General features: G+C 32.8%; 1 protein-coding gene and 1 long non-coding RNA gene across 2 annotated transcripts; one reads left to right on the forward strand and one right to left on the reverse strand.

The window, feature by feature from the left end:
- Positions 1 to 13110: 13110 nt before the first annotated feature.
- Positions 13111 to 19649, reverse strand: LOC140434450 (DNA repair protein RAD51 homolog 3-like). The gene is made up of 5 exons (XM_072522715.1): positions 19179 to 19649; positions 18538 to 18644; positions 16823 to 16977; positions 16371 to 16496; positions 13111 to 13331 (listed from the first exon to the last, which is right to left on the reverse strand). The coding sequence occupies exons 1-5, from the start codon at positions 19421 to 19423 to the stop codon at positions 13149 to 13151; spliced, it is 816 nt and encodes a 271-aa protein (XP_072378816.1). The 5' UTR covers positions 19424 to 19649; the 3' UTR covers positions 13111 to 13148.
- Positions 19650 to 19991: 342 nt separating this feature from the next.
- Positions 19992 to 22670, forward strand: LOC140434451 (uncharacterized). Its single transcript, XR_011950055.1, has 3 exons — positions 19992 to 20372; positions 20752 to 20817; positions 22538 to 22670. It is a non-coding gene; the product is annotated as an uncharacterized lncRNA (long non-coding RNA).
- The last annotated feature ends 142 nt before the right edge of the window (positions 22671 to 22812 follow it).

Raw genomic sequence — 22812 nt, forward strand, 5'->3', positions numbered from 1 at the left:
ATATTTTAGCAGTTCATGGTTTATCTTATCAGGACCAGGTGCTTTTCTGTTTTTTAATTTTTTTGTTCGTCCTTGTAGCTCTTCTTCTGATATTAGTACTCTATCGTAAGTTTCGTTAATGATTCTTTCTCTGTTCTCTTCTTCTCCTTCTCCATATAATTTCGTAAAATTCTCAGTCCATTGTTCGTCCGTAATGGTATCTATGCGTACAAATTCATTCATTTCTGTTTTTTGTCTCCTTAGCATCTTCCATACCTTTTTCTGGCATCTATAGAGGTCCTATTCCATGTCTTTGGTAAATTTCTCCCAGTGTTCTTTTTTGATGTTATCTATTTCTTGGTTTACTCTATTCCTGATTCTCACGTAGTCTTCTCGTGCCTCCGGTGTCTTCACTTCTTTGTATATTAGGAAAGCTTGTTTCTTTTCATTTGCTAGTGCTTTCACCCTTTCGTCGTACCATGGCGTTTTGTATTCCCGTTTATTTCTGTTAACTTTTCTTTTACTTAAAGCTTCTTCCGCTGCTTGTAGGATACATTTTTTAATAATTTTAAAAAACGTTTAAAACCAAAATAATCCTTTACCTACATGCTATGACTGAAAGTTTTAGAGGTGATTAGTATACCTAAGTATTTTTCTATATATATAAAGAATCCTGTAGAAATCTGAAGGAGAACTACAAAGCTTACTGTGGACTTGGTAGGGTAACTTTTAGAGATCTGCAAGCCAAGAAAGATAGGCCTAAGGGTAGTTCAGATTAACCTTCAACACTACAAAGCCTCAGCAGTTCTGGTAGCGCTTGGGAGGACGTTTGATATTGCCCGTGTTTAAGAGTCTTTTGTAAACCAAAGGGAGGTCAAAGGTTTAGTGTTAAATGGAGTAGTGAACCACAGTAGATCTACTGAAGTTCCCCGGACCTATGTGATTACTAGCAAGGGGTTAGAGATACTGCCGCTACAAATTCTGTTTCCGAAATCGGACGACAGTAAGAGTCAAGATAGAAGAAGGAAGGGGGCCGAGTGAGATTATTCTGGGCTCTGCCTATCTTCCTTAGAACGATCAAGCAGAGACACCGACCAATAAAGTGGTGGAACTAGTGAGCCACTGCATGAAAACATTGATGCTGCTGCTCATCGGCTGCGACCCAACGCATACCACAGGACCTGGGAGAGCAGAAACACCAACAAAAGGGGTGAGGCATTAATTCAATTTGTTGTGACAAATAATTTGGATATATTAAATTTAAACAAAAAAACCAACTTGCGTAACCAAAAGTCAAAAGTAAGTAATATACATTACAATAGCTTCAAATTTCCTGAGCAATTTTATATCAGAATGGCATGTATCTGAGGAAGACAGCTGCTCAGATCATAGACACATTAGATACATCTTAGAGATGAGAGCAGCAAAAGTCACTTCTAGGAACCCACCTTTAACCAACTGGGAGGCTTGTAATGAAGAAGATGATGAGAGCGATAAATGGCACCACAGATCTAGAAATGGCAGTGAATAATCAAAATAACGCAGTCATTTCAGCATTCTAAGAAACCTGCCCTCTAACGGAGAGGAGTTCCACCAGGGATACGCCATAGTGGGACTCGATAAAGAATTGTATCTGCTAAGGAAAAGAATAAGGAAGCTATTCAACAAAGCCAAAGTAACTGAGGAATGGGACGGAATTCCAGACGGAATACTATACTCGTACAGCTATAAGAGAAGCCAAGAGAGACACATGGAGGAAGCACTGTGAGTAAATGAAAGCATTCATGCTTGTATTATACTTCAAACGGTACTCTTAAAGAAAAAACGCAACCAATTAACTGACTCCTAAATTACAACGACAATTACAATACAGGAAGAGACACGGCTAAAGAGCTCTTCAGGGTGCACTTCCTGATTTACAAATAGTTGAATCACCAATTAACTGGGAATTAGTAGGTAACAAGGCTCTGCAGAGGTCCTCAAGAACTAACTGAGAGACAGTCAGAAAGATTGTAAACTATGAAAAAGTAGCATGGGCAATAAATCACCAGGAACGGATGGTACATATCCAGTGTTATTACAAAAGGGATCGGAACTTTTATACAGCAGAATATGCAATGTACTCAGAATTAGTGTAGCCTTTGGGTACATATCTAAAGCATGGAAATAGATTAGAGCAACTTTCATCCCTAAACCGGGGACAAGAGAACGGGAAAAGGCAAAGTCTCTAAAATCAATAAGTCTAATGTAATTCCTACAGAAGATATTAGAGAAACTCCTCGACAGTTATATTAGGGATGAAACATTGGTACACACTACATCAGGAACAACATGCCTATAAAGCAGGGAATCCAACCGAGACAGCACTCTACTCAACACTCAACACTTTATAATATCAATAACCAATTTCCTGAGAGACGAAGCAGTTGAGGACATATATTTGAACTATATAGAATCTACGGTCAGGAATAGAATGGTAAATACCACTATTCTTGGAGAGATCGTGTTGATCCGGGTCGACAGAGGATATCCACAGAAGGGAGTTCTGTCCCGACTGCTATGGAATGTGTTGATGAACGGACTAATAGGAACTTTAAAGACAAATGGTCACAAAACAATTGATTATGCAGATGATTTGGTAATCATCTCGCAAGGAAAGTACAATACGGTACTCAGATATCGCATGAAAGAAGCCCTAGAACTAGTGGGACTTAATGGGGGGGGCTAAAGATAAATCTGCACAAATCCATCATGGTCGCCTTCACACGCAGATGGAAACTAGAGGAGTTAGGTTCTCTAAAGCTGCAGGGACAACTAATTCAGCCAAAGGGAAAGGTAAGGTATCTCGAGGTTATACTACTCGAAATACCTGCAACCGGCAATTAGAAATATATAACAAGCCGTGCAGTTACAACACTTATGAGGGCCAGGCGTATATATGGGAAGAAATGGGGATTAAAACCGGACATGGTGCACTGGGTGTATACCATGGTGATCAAACCCTCAATTACCTATGTAGCGACGATGTGGTGGACCAAGACACTTCAAACAGCTGCAAAAGAATAACTCAATAAGGTGCAAAGACTTGCGTGTATGGGAGTAACTGGTGTCATGAGTACTACCTCAACAGCAGATATGGAGGCTCTACGAACATTTGATAATACAAGGAGAAGCAAGATTGGGAGCATACAGAATAAAACAATCACTGAAACTTTGCAGTGAAGGGACAAGGGCATATGAGCATCACAATTACTGTGACAAAGGACATTTTTAATTTCTTACTAAAATGTATCCAATAAATAAAATATAACCAAAAAGATAAAATATCCACAAAAGTATATAGGTCAAAACAAATAAAAATTAAAATTGTAAATCAACTTTGACTTCCTGTCTAAACATCTTCAGCTTCTTAGTGTAAAGAGGGTAAAAAGCTAGCAATCATCTGAGCGATAAAATAATGACATTCACACGCGTATATTTAAGACCAGTAAATAAATAAATAGTTAAAAAAAGTATAAAATTTTACAAAGCATGCAAAGATACAATGTTCCGCGTCATCTCTATTAGTTCTTTTGAATGTACACTTATATCATATTTTCATATTAGAAATCAAGTTCTTCGTCCATTGTAACTTTATGTTTTCTATGTCCCATTCTTGTAGCCACATGTTCAACATTTCTTCACGTGCATTCGCTATTACCACTTGCGGGTCACTGTTTCTGTTGTACATCTTCTTCCACTCCCTTGCTAGGAGATGAATCGTAGGCATACCTTTAGACGTAGACATTTAATAGAGACTGTATTTGTGTTTTATCAGTTGCTCCTTATAAATTATACTTACTTGTACTTTATAAACTTTTTAAATATACTTCATGAACGTAGAAAGCATAATCTAATCATACCGAAAGAAGAACGTTCGTTCTTGTTTCGGTATTATTACGATTAAATTAATAACACTAATAATATTACATTTTAATATAATTCATATTACGATTAATTTTTTTGCAAAATTGCCAAAAATATTGGTTGCAATAATTTTAAAATAAGATTTAATAAACAAAATAATTTAAGCTTTATATTGGTTTAGATTACAACACCTAACGCCATTACGGAAAGAAATCTGAACTACCAACTGGCCGATAAAATAAATTAAGTTTATCTGACAGATAAAATGTAAAATATTTATTTGCCAAATAAAGTACCGAATAAAAAGTTATCTGAAAAATAAATTGTGTTTATTGTAGTTTGTTATTATGTTGTAGGTTATTGCGAAATAACAAATACAACCTAAATATTTTTGTATATTGTGGGTGAGAGACATGGATCATAGGTCTGGTATTAGAAGATTTAATTAAATCGGAGAGTATGGTCAGTATGATGTTTAATGTTTATAAACTTAGTGCTAGAATATAATATTTGAAGCAAAATCAAACATTGTAATCTTTGTAATGATAAAGAATTTATTAGATACCTATATATTTTGAGAAAATATTGTAAATAGTTGTTAATAAAAAAGATTATAAAAGTAAGTGTATACCTCTTTTTCTTTACTTAGTTTAGGCATTCAATGTTTCCATAATCTTGATGATTAAAAAAATGGAATAATTAACTTTTCTTCAAGAGATATTGGTGCTATTGATTAAATACTAGAATAGAATAGAATTACAAAATGAAAAATATGCACAGAGTACCTAGTTTGTCAGATTCTTTTAATAATTATCATCATCATCAGTGGCATTACAGCTCGTTATGAGTCAAAGCCTTCTTCAGAACAATCTTCCATTCGCCCCTGTCTCTGGCATCTCTTCTCCATGCTTTAACTCCGATGGATTTTAGATCATCCTCTATGTTATCTTGATACCAAAGTTTTGGTCTTCCTCTGGCTCGTCTTCCCACTGGTCCTCTTCGGTCGAAATTTTTGTGATCGTTGCATCTTCATCTCGCCTAATTACATGTCCTATTACCATGTGCTAATTTAATACATTTTACAACGTCAGGTTCCCCAAAACTTCTATATAACTCAAAGTTGTAGCGCCTACGCCACAAACCCTGTTCTTGGACTCCTCCATATATTTTCCTTTTAATAATTATACAATACATTAAATTATATATAAAAAAAAAGAGTAAGTATACAAAATATCCAAAGTGTAGTACGAAATTTTCAAAACTTTCAATAAATCTTCTATATAATATTATGGAATATTGATTTTAAATTTTGAGAATTTCGGGATACTTCTTAGATATGTTTCTCTAGGTACCTACCAGGTAGGTATAAATAATTCCTTATTCTTGATAAGAGGTATAAATGGAGATAATAAAAATGGGTTGTTGCTTAGATATTTTGATTATACAGTAAAGCCTTTTTAAGGAGTCCAATAAACAATCCATAAAGAAAATTTCTATAATGAATTCCATATTAAAACCAGATATCTAACAGAACTTTTTATGCATGGAAGATGTTTTGGTACTATGTCACCCAATGGAAGTGGCTGTAAAGTTAAAAAGATTCAACCGTTCTAATGTACAGCAACATTCTACGAGTATAAACTAGCGAGAGATCAAAATGAAGACAATTTTGAAGATGAAGTTGAAGATGTTTGAGCTACCTTTATATATTTTAGTGTTATGGAGAAACCTCAAAAGAATCATTAAACATGTATTGTTTTTATATTCGTTATTAAATTTTTCTTTGCGTTATTTAATTTATTGCTGCCACCACAAATTGTATAATTAAAAGAGATTTTAAAACATTAGTGACAATTAATTAAATATTGGTGTTCCAAAATAAATTTTACGTTTATCTTACAGAAATAGACAGTGAAAAGACAGTTATAATTTATTATATGAATAAATTTCTATCCTGTTGGCCACCTGATTGGTGATCGGTAAAAAATATAATACAAAACTCGAACTTTCCCAACAAATGAATTGCCAAATTAGAATTACGTTGATTTTTACATAGGTATAGATCTCCTAAGACGACTTTACGTAAAATTTTAGCAATTCTACAAAAGTGACTTATTTGTTATGAATGATAGGAGAAAGACAGACAAAATTGAGTGGAATAACTGTGTTTGGGAAAGTATATACTATTTCTTTTCATATTTTTACTATTAATATTTCTGTTACGGTACTGTAATGTGATCTAAATTCAATACTATTCTAACGAGTTTGGTAAAACATATTGTTTCCGGTTATTTCATAAAATTGCTAAACTGGTTGTCTCATGTATTATGTTTGAAGTACGAAGAATTTGACTTCTTTTGTGTCGCCAATATAGAAACAAGTGTACGGTTCGTATTACCAGAACAATTATCGCAACACAATAGAGTGATTTATTGGTGTACCCTCTTGGTATACAGACCACACGCAACGGTTAGGAGGTTCTTTTCTGACCGTTTTAAGTCTCAACTCAAGGCACTTCATCAACAGACAGCGAACGAAACAGACCTAGTGCGTGATAGGTTCTTCGCTATCGAGCGTCGGCCGACGCCCCGACGGTACCAACGAGATTTCCTTGGCTACGACATCAATATTTCAAAAGGTAAGTCTATATTCTTTGTACAGACAACAATAATGAGTAAGACCAGTTTCTTTGCTAATTTATTGACAGTTATATTTGCTATTTTTCGCTAATTGATTTACAAACAAATTATTACATTTTTTCGTTATTATTATTTATCGAATATCATTTAACCAGCGACCTCATTAAGTTTTATACAAAACATTTGGCCACTTCGAGCTCGGATGATAAATAATAATTTTTTTTTGACTTTGATTCAATTAATTTCATTGTGTTTAAATTAATTCATTTTAATTGGTTTTTTTTTTCTTTTCAATTTAACTTTAAATCGGTCCTTCCTAATTATTTTTAAACTTAATTTACATAATTAAATTGGATCATATTTACACAGCAATTTTTAAATTTATTTCTATTTTTATAATTCATAATTTCAGTAGGTAAAATACTTTTATATATATTTTGATTAATATCATACATTAATTATACATATATATTACATTTACGATTTATTGTGTTTTATTGTGATTTATTTACATATTTACATTATTTTTGTGTTGATTTTTACGAATTATTTTTGTTCTACTTGTACAATACTTTCCAACTCATTCTGTACGTCTTATTTGTTAACTTAAACACATTTCTTTCGATTTTCTTTGTAATACTTATCTTTCGTTACTTACCTTTTATCGATATTCTCACTTGTTTGCAATTGATTTTGTTTAAAACCGTTCACTTCTTTAAATCTAGATATTCTCTTCGTGTTGATTTGTTAATTTATGTTTGCATTGTCCTCTCTTTCGTGCTTGTATCTTACAATGCTCAACAAAATGAACAAATCCAACTTTTCGCGCTATACTCGGCATTCTCTAGATTCAAGGAGGCCTATGAAACGCATTCAAGTATCAAAACCACACGCCTTCATGATTATTCGCAGCCGGGTAGATTTTCATAAATCTCACAACCTTGTTTCGATTGATTCTATTGTCTTCTTCTACTCGCTTTCGATTATCGCTGTCTTATTTCAATATTTTTCGATCAAATCTCCGTTAGTTGTGGTTTCATTAGTGCCACAAAGCACCCTAAGGTAACTAATCAAGGTGTTAAATGTGTCTTGTGTTCCGGTTCTTATGAGTCATATAAATGTTTGTATTTTTTGTGACTAAACGGCTTCAAGAACTTTTTTCGTTGGTTAATCCACATACTTCTTGTGTACGTGGCCTGATTCCACCTCATTCGAAACGACGAATTGCACGGTTTGCGAATCACGGTCTCGCTTTTGCTTCGTTTGTTAACCAACGCTCAAATTCATCTTGTTCTTTTAGACAATCACTTTTTAAAATACCAACATTTCTAAGTTGCTTCACAAACACATTTAATGTCCTCGTCTATTTCGTGCTTTGTGTTCTGGTTCTCATTATTCATGTAAATGTTTGTATTTTTTGGGACTAAACGGCTTCAGGAAATTTTCTCGTTGGTTAATCCACATACTTCTTGTGTACGTGACCTGATTCCACCTCATTCGAAACGACGAATTGCACGGTTAGCGAATCACGGTCTCGAGTTTTGCTTCGTTTGTTAACCAACGCTCGAATTTATCTTGTTCCTTTAGACAATCACTTCTTCAAATACTAACATTTCTATTTTGCTACACAACCACATTTAATGTCCTCGTCTATTTCTTTCCACATAGTTGATACAGATCAAATACGTTTTTGCATCTTTCTTATAATTCGTATCCTGCTAGATACAGGCTCCACAGCCAATTTTATTTCCGTGATCAACCAAATCACACATTTTAGTAATCAGATCTTATAGAAATACTCATAGGGGTTGAATTGGTTTTTCGTTTCGTAAATTCTGGTCAAAATTCTTGGCGAACCAAATCATCCTGTGGTCTTAGAAATCAGTTTCAATGATGTTCTATAAGGGCGAGTTTCTACGACTTATTCTATATTTTATTTCACCTCTTTCATTACTTCTATGTATACAAACATAGATCTTTTCTACAAAGGTTTTGGGAAGTCGGAAAGAGTAGGCACCTGTTAGTTTTGTCCCAACACGACGAAGCTCGTGAAGGATATTTCTCAGTTGTTAATTTTTCGAAAATTAACAAGCCGATTTTCTGTTATTCCACCGTTTTTACAACCCAATCCCCTTTATTTATCTTTTTCTCTTGTTTATATTCGCTACTTATTCTTTATTCTTATGCATATCTTCATTTTGTATGCTAGAGAATCGCTTCAGGAAACTTCCGAATCTCAAAGAGACATATATGTTGCATTCATGGAAGATTTTGTTACTTCTCAACATATGATGCCGGTTTCTGAATCCGATTTTAAATCGATTATTTCTTATAACTTTCACACAGTTTTCAAAAAACAAATTTTATTTCGCTTCTTTTATCCAAAATTCGTACTAGCTTCGACGCCAATCTATATGACGTTCGAGGTGTGTCGCTAATCGACGCTTTTCATACCGGTCCTAAAAGGGCATCTCGTTCTTTGCTTAATTTTCGATATCTTCGTTGTTGTTTTATTTGCGATATAGAGCAAACGTATCGACAAACTAAAGTAAATAAGGAATTTTGGAACTATAAAAGGGGTTCTCTGGAGATCGGACTTTTTTAAACCTCTCCAAGAGTTTTTACTACGTATCGTTACTAACGGTACTTCTTCGTTTTCTTTCGCTCATAAACTCTACAAGAGTAACGCTTAGTTTTTAATGCTCGATGGTTTTCCGCTAGGCAGTGGGCCAGCAGCCATCTCGACGCACTTACGTCAGAATCACGCTACAAGTGATTCTCTTTGATACTACTCACCTTCTGCAGTGAGCACTCGCTTAGCTTTTAAAGCTCGATGGTTTTACGCTAGACAAATCGACAACGTCAGCAACCATCTCTAATTATTTTCAGGCTTTGGCTTACGCATTTTGACATGTTGTTCGTTGGCAAAGAGGAACCTTTCATTTTTACGGTACTGGGCCTAAAATGGAATCCTACGACTGATTTCTTTTCTCATTCTTCTTGTCCCTTTGACAAACCGTTCACAAAGCGGGCCATTCGTTTGTAAATCAGTCGTATTTTTGTTGCTATCCTCTTGTTTTTATTCATTTTCCATGTCTTTTTGCAAGTCAAACGTATTCTAAAATCGTTGTGGTACTTCAATGTATCCTGGGATGATGAAACATCTGAACAGATACATCTGACCTCTGTACTTGTATGTGTTACATTTCTGGTGTTATTTCTATACAGGAACATCTATCGCGAGATCGGAGCTCTTGGCAGCTATACTGCTGACGGATCTAGTCACTTTTGTCAACGAGTCTAGTCCAATTTTCATGCTCGCTCTGTCTCGACAAGATTGGAACTCCTGGCAGCCATATTGCTGGCTGATCAAGTCACTTTTGTCAAAGGGTTGTTCGTCCGATCTTCCGATATTTCGATTCCGATATCGACGATTGCGCTCTCTTGAGCTAATTTTTCTACCCCAAATTGGCAATCGTAATTAACACATACAAGAACTGATACCACACTTTACTCGGCATCAAATGCCTTCTAATCAACACCTCTCTGATTGTGTTAGTCGTGTTTTATCACTGGCACAATTATTAGAATTTTCACCAAACTGGCATTTTCCTACCGTGGAGCTCGTCGAAATATCATTACGCCGAGATTTCGACGCTATTCTTCTTCTTGTCTTTTCGCACCCCACGGAATTTTTCTAGGAAAAGGGGCCAACGGTATTGTGTATGACACAATCTTTCTAGTTTAGTCGGTCGAAAAATTCTACTGATTCGACGCTATTCTTTTCTAATTGAGGGCATTGTACGCGTTGTTAATCTGAGCACAGGGTCAGATGACATCCAACAATGTTCTGTGGTCAAAATATGACCGCCGCTTATTTGTCAATTCATATTTTATTCTTACTTTGTTCTTTATTAGTATATCGATCTTTCATGTCTATTCTTTACACTTATATTTTCAGCTGTTCTTAAAAACATTCGTTTTTGGCGCGGGAGAATGTTTGGGAAAGTATATACTATTTCTTTTCATATTTTTACTATTAATATTTCTGTTACGGTACTGTAATGTGATCTGAATTCAATACTATTCTAACGAGTTTGGTAAAACATATTGTTTCCGGTTATTTCATAAAATTGCTAAACTGGTTGTCTCATGTATTATGTTTGAAGTACGAAGAATTTGACTTCTTTTGTGTCGCCAATATAGAAACAAGTGTACGGTTCGTATTACCAGAACAATTATCGCAACACAATAGAGTGATTTATTGGTGTACCCTCTTGGTATACAGACCACACGCAACGGTTAGGAGGTTCTTTTCTGACCGTTTTAAGTCTCAACTCAAGGCACTTCATCAACAGACAGCGAACGAAACAGACCTAGTGCGTGATAGGTTCTTCGCTATCGAGCGTCGGCCGACGCCCCGACGGTACCAACGAGATTTCCTTGGCTACGACATCAATATTTCAAAAGGTAAGTCTATATTCTTTGTACAGACAACAATAATGAGTAAGACCAGTTTCTTTCCTAATTTATTGACAGTTATATTTGCTATTTTTCGCTAATTGATTTACAAACAAATTATTACATTTTTTCGTTATTATTATTTATCGAATATCATTTAACCAGCGACCTCATTAAGTTTTATACAAAACAGACTGTAAACGGCAAATTATTGGATCCCCCGTCGCATAGTGACGAGCAAAATCACTAGTACATTTATATATATATATATATATATATATATATATATATATATATATATATATATATATATATATATATATATATATATATTTATATATATATATTTAACGTGATTATTTCGACAATTATACAATACTGTCGAATATTATACAATATTCGACAAAAAACAATTTATAAATATGTATAAAAACAAAGATTTTTATTTAATATAGACCACATACCTGATATTTCCAACATATTTATATATATATATATATATATATATATATATATATATATATATATATATATATATATATATATACGAGAATAGATTGATATTAAACTAGCCTTTTGATAGATGGCACTACTTGATACCGAATTGGTTTAGGTGTTGATATTTGCCATTCATGACATGACGTCTGTCAAAATTTTAAGTTTTAAAAACAATTAGTTTGGTTTTTACAGCCGTCAAAAGAAAGCAAATTTTGTGTTTTCGGAGAAATGGAAAAAGTCGAGTATCGTTCGGTGATTAAGTTCCTACACAAAAAAGGGTAAAACGAATGTGCAAATCAAAGCCAACCTGGACAAAGTTTATGGTGAGGTTGTACCTTCGTTAGCAACAGTAAAATTTTGGGAAGCTGAATTTGTTCGTGGTCGTACGAATGTTTTTGATGATTAGCGTCCCTATAGGCCAAATGAAGTTACCACGCCGGAAATTATCAACAAAGTCCATGACATGATTATGGCAGATCGTCGAATTAAGCTCCGCGAGTTAATAGAAGTCTTAACCATTTCCTACGAACGATTACACAACATCATTCACCATCATTTGGACATGAAAAACTTATCCGCGCGATGGGTGCCGCGTTTGCTGATAATCGATCAAATGCAAAAACATGTGACCACTTCGGAGACGTTTTTGGCGATGATACGGCGCGATCCGAAGGATTTTTTTCGCCGATTTATCACCGCTGATGAAACCTGGGTGCATTATTACACACCAGAAACCAAAGAACAGTCGAAACAGTCGCGCAAACGCGGCGAAAGACCGCCGAAGAAGGCAAAGAGTGCACATTCGGCCGGCAAAGTAATGGCGACTATTTTCTGGGATGCGAAGGGCATCATCCACATCGACTACTTGGAAAAAGAAATACAATCAATGGTGAGTACTACGCAGCATTATTGGATCGATTCGATGCCGAATTGCGTCGAAAACGCCCCGGTTTGGAACGCAAAAAAGTGCTCTTTCACCAAGACAATGCACCGGCTCACCGATCGGCCGTCGCCATGGCAAAATTACACGAATTGGGCTATGAATTGCTGAACACCCACCGTATTACCCAGATCTTGCCGCCAGCGATTTTTTTCTGTTTCCAAACCTAAAAAAAATGGCTCGGAGGAAGCCGTTTGGCAACAAATGATAAAGTCGTCACTGAAACGAAGCTATTTTGAAGAGCTCGAGCAAAAGTACTATTCGGGTGGGATAAAAAAATTGGAACATCGTCTTACTAAGTGTATCGAGCTAAAAGGGGACTATGTTGAGAAATAAATCGATTTAATTCCATAAAACTTGTTTTTCTAAGGCTAGTTTTATATCAAGCTACCCTCGTATATATAATTTATAACCAAAGTACTATGCCATTAAAACAGAACCCTCTGGTTTCAATCCTTAATTCAATGAATTCGATTTAACCACGATTCCTGGCAAGCAATCAGGTCCGTTTAAAAATTTAAAACTGTATTAACAACCTCATTAGTTTTACAGGTTGCGAATTTGGCAAACAAACTCAATATAAATATTTAAACTTAGCATAGGTACATACGCTACATCGCATCGATTTAAAGGTTGTGTGTAAATAAGCTGAACATTTTGTATATGGTATGGGTATGGGTTAGTACATATAAACGATTTAGTTTTTTAATTTCTTTATTAAAATATTAAAAGATCACTTCTTTCTCTTCGTACATCACATGTTTCAATAATTTAGCTTTGAAAAATGTTTCAGTCTTTGTAAAACTTATCCTAGAATTAACCATGTGGTAAAAACTATCTCCTAAAGATGCTACGGTGTATGCTTCAGTTTCATTGATCCTAGTTGTACAAAAATTTGTGACGACTACCTAAAATTATAATGTAATGGTTAATAATACATTTAACAGTCTATTTAACTATCAGATACAAACAATATATGCTCTAATTGACATATGAGAATTAAAATCTAACGAACATACATACAAAAAATGAAAAAAGCTAATGTATTCCAAAAAACTGTACAAATATGCTATACATTATTTCTATTAAAATTCATTGCTTGTCTGAATGATATTTCCATGTTGTCAAAGTCCAACCAACTATTTAAATAATACATAACAATAGCAGATATACAGGATGAGCAATATGTCTGACAAAGTACAATATATACATATATACTTTTAGATTATTTTAAAATACAGTAGAGCGTCAGTAATCCGGACGTCAAACATACGGAGCATCGCAAATCCGGATCGCGGCCAGCATAGCAGATTTAAATTTTTAAACAAATATGATGAGATTCAAGTAATGTTCCTCCATACTGCAACCAATAGACCAGGGTGTTATATAAACAATAACAAAAATATACAGAAAACATATGCTTCGACAACTCTTGTTAACTGAGAGGAATAAACAAAGCGTAGTGCAATTTGTAAAAAAACCTGAAGGACTCAATTTACTCACTAGAAGATGCATCAGAGACTTTTACTGAAAACAACTTGAAAACAGCGTGGAAAACATTGTGGCTGGCAGCTCCAGCTTCAAACGAATGACCAGAAGAGACCAGCACTAAAAGTACGGACGAAGATAACACTGTTACCAAAGATGAAGCCGTGCCTCTATTTCAATTATTGTCTGGATTTGAACAATTCGATGAACTCGATTGCAAGAGAATGGTTTGAAAATTATAGTACTAATGACCTCGGTTATTAGTATTTCAATGATGACACAATAGTGAACCAAGTACTTGAGGACATGGACATTGTATCCAAAGCCAGCAGGAGACAGTGATGATAAAGTAAGGAATGACCAAGGAGCTACTTGTCCTTCACATGCGGACGCCTACAATGCTTTTTAAATTGCAATAAACTGGTTAGAGTTCAAACCTGAGGTTACACCCTCTCAACTTATATATCTTACACGACATAGAGATATGGCTGCAAAGAAATGTCCGTCGACTTGACTTTTGTTCACGTACAGTCGTACTTATACCCATATTGTCTTACCATCAATTTTTCTAAGGGGTTTTCATTTCTGTTGTTTCTAGCATTCTTTTTGTTCTCTCTGTGTCGGGTCGTGTTTCTCACACGTATGTCATTATTGGTCTGATGACTGTTTTGTAAATTTTGCCTTTCAAATCTTTGCCGATATTTTTATTCCTCCATATTGATTCATTCAGGCATCCTGCGTCTCTGTTTGCTCGATTCACTTGATCTTCCACTTCTGATTTGAGCTTTCCATAACTAGACAGTATGGTGTCCAGATATTTAAACTCCATCATTTGTTCTATTATCTGTCCCTCGATCTCCAATTTACATCTTAGTAGATTTGTGTTAAAACCATGCATTTTGTCTTTTTTGGTGAAATTATCATGTTAAATTTTCTGGCGGTTATATTAAATTGATGAAGCATACAGTATAAATCATCTTCACTTTAAGAGATTAATATTGCGTAGTCTGCATAACAGATTATTTTAAGTCGTTTTTCTCTCATTTTGGTATCCTTTCTTCGTCTTACTTTTTTTTATTATTTTTTACATGATCAGGTTGTACAATAGAGGGCTCAGAGAATCCCCTTATCTCTTTATCTCGATAGCAACAAGTCCTCACAGACACTTCATCTAAAGACTAGCAACTCCAGTGGAGCCGTACGTTACCATGTAACTATTTGCGTTTGTAACTTAAACATCCTAGTTTTTTAAGAACAAAAATGAAATCTAAAATTAATCCAACTACAATTAAAGGATTTTTACCCATGTATTTAGTGGCTTCCAAAATGTAACTTCAGATAGCACTGATGATAGAATATTTATTCCGAAAACGTTCTGTGATGTAGCCCGATGTAGTTTTTTTTGTATAAATATACCTTTTATAAACGAATTTAAAAAAAAATGTGATTTATGGTATACAGCCAACTACAGGAATTCAATCTCCTTGTGGATTTAAATATTTTTAAGTTAATCAATCACCAAATTAAACCAAAAGCTATTAATTATTTAATTTCGGGCCGCGCAGAGTTCCGCGACTGCTACATATACATATACGTGTTCTACAAAAAAATTATTTAACACTAAAAAACTGATTTCTTCAAATTTAACAAGAGTAAGTATATGGAAAAATTGTTTATAAATAAAAATTTAATAATATTTAAAAATAACATATATTTAATATAATTATATTTTTAACAAATAAATAAAAATATAACAATAAAAAGGCGACTAAAGAAAAGATTTGTACATCCCGGTAGTCATTGGCTGCTCTGTTTTGGATAATTTTACAATGAAAATTGGATAAAAGTCATTATTTTAACGTTTTAACCCAGTTTAAAAAAAAAAGAATACACACACTTGCTCCAGTAGAAACGGAAATGTGTCATTTTCTTCCGAGCACACCATTTTGAAATTGTGTTTTGTTTAAATTTTGCACCATTTAATTTGAACTAAATTTTACGGCGTTGTTGTAATTGTTTATAAGATTATATACAATTACAATTAGCAGTCCAATTTTATGGATCAGCCTTAGATATTAACTCTTTTTGCAAAAAATCTGATAAACAAATTAATTTCACAAAAACTATTTAACCAATCGGGTCCATCTTTTGCACACAGTTCAAACATAGTAAGGCTCTCAAGTTCAGGTAAATTTAAACAAATTTTAATAAGTAAAATTAAAACAACTTTAGCTGAAACAAAGAGTCATTGATTTAGTAAAATGAAAATAAATATTTTCATTTACTACATTGGCCTAAATCTTATGATACTTACTTATCTGCGGCGGAGCGCTTCTTAAAAACGCTCTTCTAGATACACTTCTGGTCATAATAGCAGTGAATGTTCTTCACTTTTTGCCTTTTAGGCTTTTAGCTAAATACGATATTTGGCACTACATACAAATGCTCTAAATACTTACTATAATATTATACTTATCAGCAAGATTTCTTAATATCCGAATGACGGCACTAACAGTTTTAAACTTTTCTGATGATTGCAATGATCTTAATGGTATTGTTATGCTATCAAGGATCAGTAAACGCACCTGAAAAAAAATGGAAGTAATGGACACAATACACAACTGATAACAAGATAGTTTAACTTTAAAATAGTTTCACCATTTAACCATAACCACTTAACCATTTAACACATAAAACTTTTTTCTACTATTTTTTGTACTTTAAACTATTAACAGCTTCAACTTCAAAAATGTAAAGCAGATATTAATGTTCCATACTATTCGTTACTACATATTTGCTGCACTGCATTGCAGTGACGAAAAATACTGCTTTTATTGAAAAACAACAATAATAAAAAGTTCGGTAATAAAAGATATATTTAAATAAATAAAAATTGTCTATAGATACTAACATTATTTTGCTGAATTATTAACTCCGTTTCAAAAAGACAAGCCACCAATTGATCCAAATCATAAACTCTTGTATAATATATATGACTCAATAAAGTCTCCACATTAAAATTATCTTCATCTTTAGAATACTCTCCAACAAAAGAAAGCGCCATTTCTAAAACGGAATTTGATATATAGATAGATATAAATATATGTATATATATATATATATATACATATATATATATATATATATATATATATATATATATATATATATATAAGCAGTGATAAAACAATGGAAAGGGCTGGAATCACTCTTGTAACTCTTCAAGATCTCAGTCAGATAAGAGGAGAAAAGAAACAAGTTAGATGCTAACTATTCCATATATTAGAGGAAATGTTTCATTTTATACTTACAAAACAGCATCAATCCATATCTGCAAGAATAACACTCTTTTAGAAGGATTTGTAAAGCTCTTTGAATTAAAAGAATTTTAAAAAGCGATAATATTGTAAAATGTGACTTACATGTGAAGCAATACAATATTGATGGTAATTACATATACTGGTATTACAACGAATTGGTCATAAAGTCAAAAACTCACATAGTATAATCGAATTAGCAGGATTACAATAATTTACTTAATCCATATATAACAAATTTAAACAAGTATAGTTAAAGTGTAAAAATAGCCTTAAATGCTAAATGAAACTTGGAAATAAGCTGCCTGGCAATTATTTGAAAATTTAAAATACAAGTAATGACACCAAACACGAAGCACATGTCTACTTTAAAGTTAAATTGAAACAACCTTTATTTTCCTGTTCATTTAGTACCAAATTCTGTCTATTTCTCAATTCTTTTTGAACTCAATATATCCCCCATGCTAGATTTATAAACCCATGTCCCAAAGCTTGCTGCTATGTCCTTTAAAACATGTGGGTGCCTGTTTGCACCGTGAACATACTTGGACCTAGAATTCTTCATTTCTCTATTCATTCCAAGACTAAATGTCCCCTTGGGTCAACTACCCAAAGTTATACCCAACTTCTGGGCATCCTCACTACCCTTCTAGGTCCAGTTTAGTTACAACATGTGAGATAAGTTAGCTAGTTTCTGTATGGATGACACACCAGTGGTGTTATGATCATGTCCCATTCCAGCCACCTTAATCAAATGGTGGAATCTGTCAGCATAAACATTAGCTATTAAGTCCAGGAATCCACTGAATGTAAGTGATGATACATAATGTTAGTTTGGAAGAACATATACAGAAGATGCAAACTAGAAAAATATTGATCAAACTAGATTGTCTATTTTTTAATTATAACACTTTTAATGTTACTTTTGATTTTTATTATTACTTATGATAATTTTAGATTACTATTTCATATTGTTGATCACAAATAACAAAGTAAGGAAAACAAAAAGTTGATACATAATCTTAATGTAAATAGGTATTTGGTTAGATATTGTTTTTATTTGATTAACATATTTGCCATATCTACCTGAGATACTTTTTGAGATTCATGGACAGAAAAAACTTGTTTTATTATAAAATTGTAGTTATATCCATATATCACTGAAATAACAATTATATTGGTTCAGAAATTTACTTTTGATCCATTCTTCTTTGGTCAATTAGTTTTCTTATTAGGTATAGTCTAAGAATGTTTTCCATGTAGACAAAAACATTGGCAAATAATGTGTAAAATAAAAAAACATGCACACCTCTTAACTTCTCTATAGAAAAATTTCCATTTGTACTTATATAGAAAGCCTCGCTTTCAAATCCTCCTTGATTTTTTGGTAACTGTATGGATAAACATAATTGCAAACTAAAATAATAAGAAAAATATATAGTTGGACAAATGTTAACAAAGAATAATTATTAAAGAACAAAACTTAAACAACTGTAGGGTTATGGCATGCGATAAAAGTACTCGTGGATTAAAAAAATAATTTCACTTTCCAACAAGATATAAGATAGCTATCTTTGTGACAGGCTATAACCAAATTTATTCCACTTGTTTATTAACAACAGACTTATAACCTCTATAACCTTAGTCTCATTTTTTTTACATATAGTAAGTAGTTAATAGAAGTACATGATCATGATCCTAATCAATCCAAGCCATACAAGATCCTAAGCTTGTTAAAGGAAATATGGTCAAAAAAGCTACTGTAACATTAATCTCAAAATTCATCAAGAACTAACAGGCATAGAGGTGTGTAATACATTTCGTAAATCATACTAAACTAAATCTATACATTATGTTATGCTAACACATATTATTTAATAATCTACAGATTACATTTTTGTAGTTGAAATATTATATTTTTTAAACAATTGCACACAAAATTAAACTTACCAAATAGGAGTAGTACATGAAAAATGACCTGTAAATTCAACAATTCTTTGAGGTATTAAAACATTCTTAAGAATTCTGTCCAAATTTTCAATATAACTGAAAAGATAGCCACTTAGAAGCTCTTCCTTATATAACATTAAAGAACTTTTTATAGTAAGTGTATTACTTGTATTGACTCCAGTATGTTTTTCAAATCGGTTTAGTATATTTTTATTTTGAAGTTCATCTATAAAACTTAAATCCATTTTATAGAACAAAATTTAAAAAAATGTAAACACAAAATATAGTTACTTGTTACATATAGCACATTTTTATATAGTACGGCTGCTATTAAAATTTAAATCCACAAAACTGAAGAGACTTTAAAAAGAGAGAAAAGAAAAGAAGAGACTTTTAAAATCTAATAAAAACTTTAAAAGCTTTTATTAGATTTTTTGTCATAAGCATAAGTTTTAAATAAAACCACTAATGTCAAAATCATAAGCAAATATGACACAGAACACACACAGACAGATGATTGGCCTTGTCTACAGTATGCGAAAAGGCATATTTTCTTCCGTGTTGCTGAATAACACTCTGTCTAAGTTTGGCTCAGATTTCGAAGTAAAAACGACGTAAAAATAAGAACGTCATAAAGAGTAAAAACACAAAACACATCATAGTACATAAAAAGAAATAGTAGTGCAAGAGAGATAGGGCAGCGGGGAAGTTTGTTTGGACGATTCCAGTCGTACGTAATGGCGGCGGCGCTACAGTCACTCTAGGTGGGGGTATGAGACGCATGTGCCGTGGAACGTGGAACCGTGGAAGAATTGAAGTTGAAGAATGAAGGTTGTTGTTGTGTTGGTCTGTTGGTATTGTATTATTTGTATTGTACGCCATTGAAATATTGCAAGTTGAATTTTGTTTTGTTTTGTCTTTGTTGTAATCATCTTATTGATTGTTGATCGTTAAAATGGAACAAAATAAAAGAAAAGAAAAAGCCAACCATGTTGTGTTCCTGGTTGTAAGGACCACACAAGCAGTAGATTTCGTTTTCCAAATCCGAAAAATGAAATGGACACGTTGGAATGGTTGAAAGTAATTAAGAGAGGAGTATTAAACAATTATACACCTCTTACTGTTTACAATAAATTTCGTGTTTGCTCTAGACATTTTACAGACGAAGATAAAGTGGATTTTTACCAGCAATAGGTAAGCACTGTACCTCATAGCAAATGTTTGTTAGCAAACTTAAATTAAATAATATTTTGTATGTTTAAACTGTTATTGTTTAAATTAATGTTAATCCTATCATATGAATCTTACTTATATATTTTAAAATCATCAAAACTTATAAATCTAATTGTACTTAATTGTATTCCGCAAATATGACTTTGATTTTTAATATAAGTATTATGAATATTAATTGTAGTTAATTATTATAAATTTTGATGGGCCTTCTGGGCAACATATTATTTGGGTTCATTTCTGATGATGATAAAGATCAAGATATCTAGTACTTGTTTATTTATTAGTCCAACAGATTTATTTATTGGTTATGTTCTGTTAAAATATTGTATTTAAATTTCAGGCTCTCAGAATGCAGTAGATATTGAAGAAGAAGAAACTCAAACTATAAGGTTTATTGACGTACATGGTAATATCAAATATTCTATATTCTTTGGTAATATATTATAAAAATATGTCTTTACATTTTTCATTCAGTAAGTGTGCCAGATGCTATAACCACTTTCAAAGCTTTGCTTATAAATAATTTTAGCTTTTCATCCACCTGAAAGCAATTGTGAAAATGATGTTAGTGAGGGAGCATTAGATGCATTAGGTTTTTTTTAACAGGTGAGGTATTACCAGGTTGTAAACCTTTGGCACCTGAAGTGAATGTTTCACTTCCTCTTTCAGTTTCAAATGTTATGAGAACTCAGGTGGGAAGGTGTACTGTAACCTATGTTGCAGGATATGTAGCAAAGAAAGTATTGAAGGTTTCCTGTGAGCAATGTAAATATAATATGTTATTTAGAGTAAAGAAAGAGGATACAGATTTCATTGAAATTGAATTGTTTAAATTTTTCACCATTCAACTGTAAAATCCATTCAAATACAGGTATAAATATATGTAAATTTATTGTTAGACTTTCTCTGTATATGTGGTGTAAAAGTGTAAATGCAATTGTAAATGGCAGAGACCAGAAGTTTATTAACTTACTTAAAAATAAACCAGACTACACTATGATAGATCCTATGAAATTAGTAGCTCACAGAAAATATGAAAGTAGGAGAAAACAATTTTGTAAGTACAGGTCATAAGTGTAATTAAATTATTTCCAGTATAAAATTGTACAATTTGTATGTTATTCATTCTTGTTTACAGTTTCATATTTCCATTTTGTTGTAAACAAATAAAATTGTGTTTTCTATTTACTGGACTCATATGGAATCTTTAAAATTCTTTTTATTGTTTTACATATATCTTCATCATCAAACATTTTCCATCTGCTCCTGAATCTAGGTCTTTCACAATTGCTTTCATCTGTATCTACCTTGTCTTATAGAACAAGGGTGAACAGTTTGGGAGAAATGCTATGTCCTTGTCTCGCTCCCCATTGTAGTACATAGTTACATATTTTACTTTAATTATACATAATCACATATTTTCCTTTTATTATACATAGTTACATATTTTACTTTAATTATACTTAGTTACAAATTCATGAAATTCAAAGAAATTGCATATAATTTGTGAACACTGTGTATTTAAAAATTCTCCTTTGATGTAAGTTCTGGAAAGAATGTTACTTACTCTTTGTTTACAAAGGTTTTCAAAACATTTTAATTGTAAATGAATGAGATATTTCACTCGCCATTGTAGTACATAGGTACATATTTTACTTTAATTATACATGGGCACATATTTTACTCATAAACATAGTTTATTTTTTATTTATATATGTTTGTGTGTAAAATACATTAGATACATAATAAATCTCTAACATATACACACACACACACACACATATATTATATATATATATATATATATATATATATATATATATATATATACACAAACATACAAATAGCATAGCAAGACTAAAGAGCCTCATGCTGCTCTGCACTATTCAGTAAATATATAGATGAAACTAGCCTCCCATAGCACATCAGCGTGGTATGGGGGGGAGGGTGAGGAAAGCCTGGGGAGCATTGGGGCTCGAAGGAGTGGTCCCTAATTTACTAGGACCAATCTTTCTCACCTCAATGAATTGTATGCCTGAATGTCCATATGGGTATGCAAGTCTCCGCAGGTAGGGCTTACTTATTTCGGTTGCTGCTTGTGTGTAATTCCATATATCATTTTGCAGGTTGCAGTGAATAGATGGTTAAGTTCAGAATGGAGCCTAGTTTCGTGGATACAGGTGAAGACCACCACAATGGCAGTGATGACGATCTTTATAATTTATTATATCTCTGTGATTTCTCAAATTTTATAAATTACAGAAATAAATAAATTTTTAAGAATATCTGTTTTTTATGTTGATGTTTTAATGTAATGGAAAACAGATATAGTCACAAAATAATAAATAAAAACTTTTCCTGTGCCAAAACATGTCTCTATCTGATATGTTATACATTTATG

This window comes from Diabrotica undecimpunctata, chromosome 2, assembly GCF_040954645.1.
Source record: "Diabrotica undecimpunctata isolate CICGRU chromosome 2, icDiaUnde3, whole genome shotgun sequence".
Lineage (NCBI taxonomy): Eukaryota > Metazoa > Arthropoda > Insecta > Coleoptera > Chrysomelidae > Diabrotica > Diabrotica undecimpunctata.

Coding starts and splice junctions, on each gene's coding strand:
- LOC140434450 (XM_072522715.1), bottom strand. CDS start 19,423: ATGGATTTAAGTTTTATAGATGAACTTCAAAATAAAAATATACTAAAC. Junction 16,978..18,537: donor TTCTATAGAGAAGTTAAGAG/GTGTGCATGTTT, acceptor ATTCCGTTTTAG/AAATGGCGCTTTCTTTTGTT. Junction 13,332..16,370: donor CTGATAAGTATAATATTATA/GTAAGTATTTAG, acceptor TTATAATTTTAG/GTAGTCGTCACAAATTTTTG.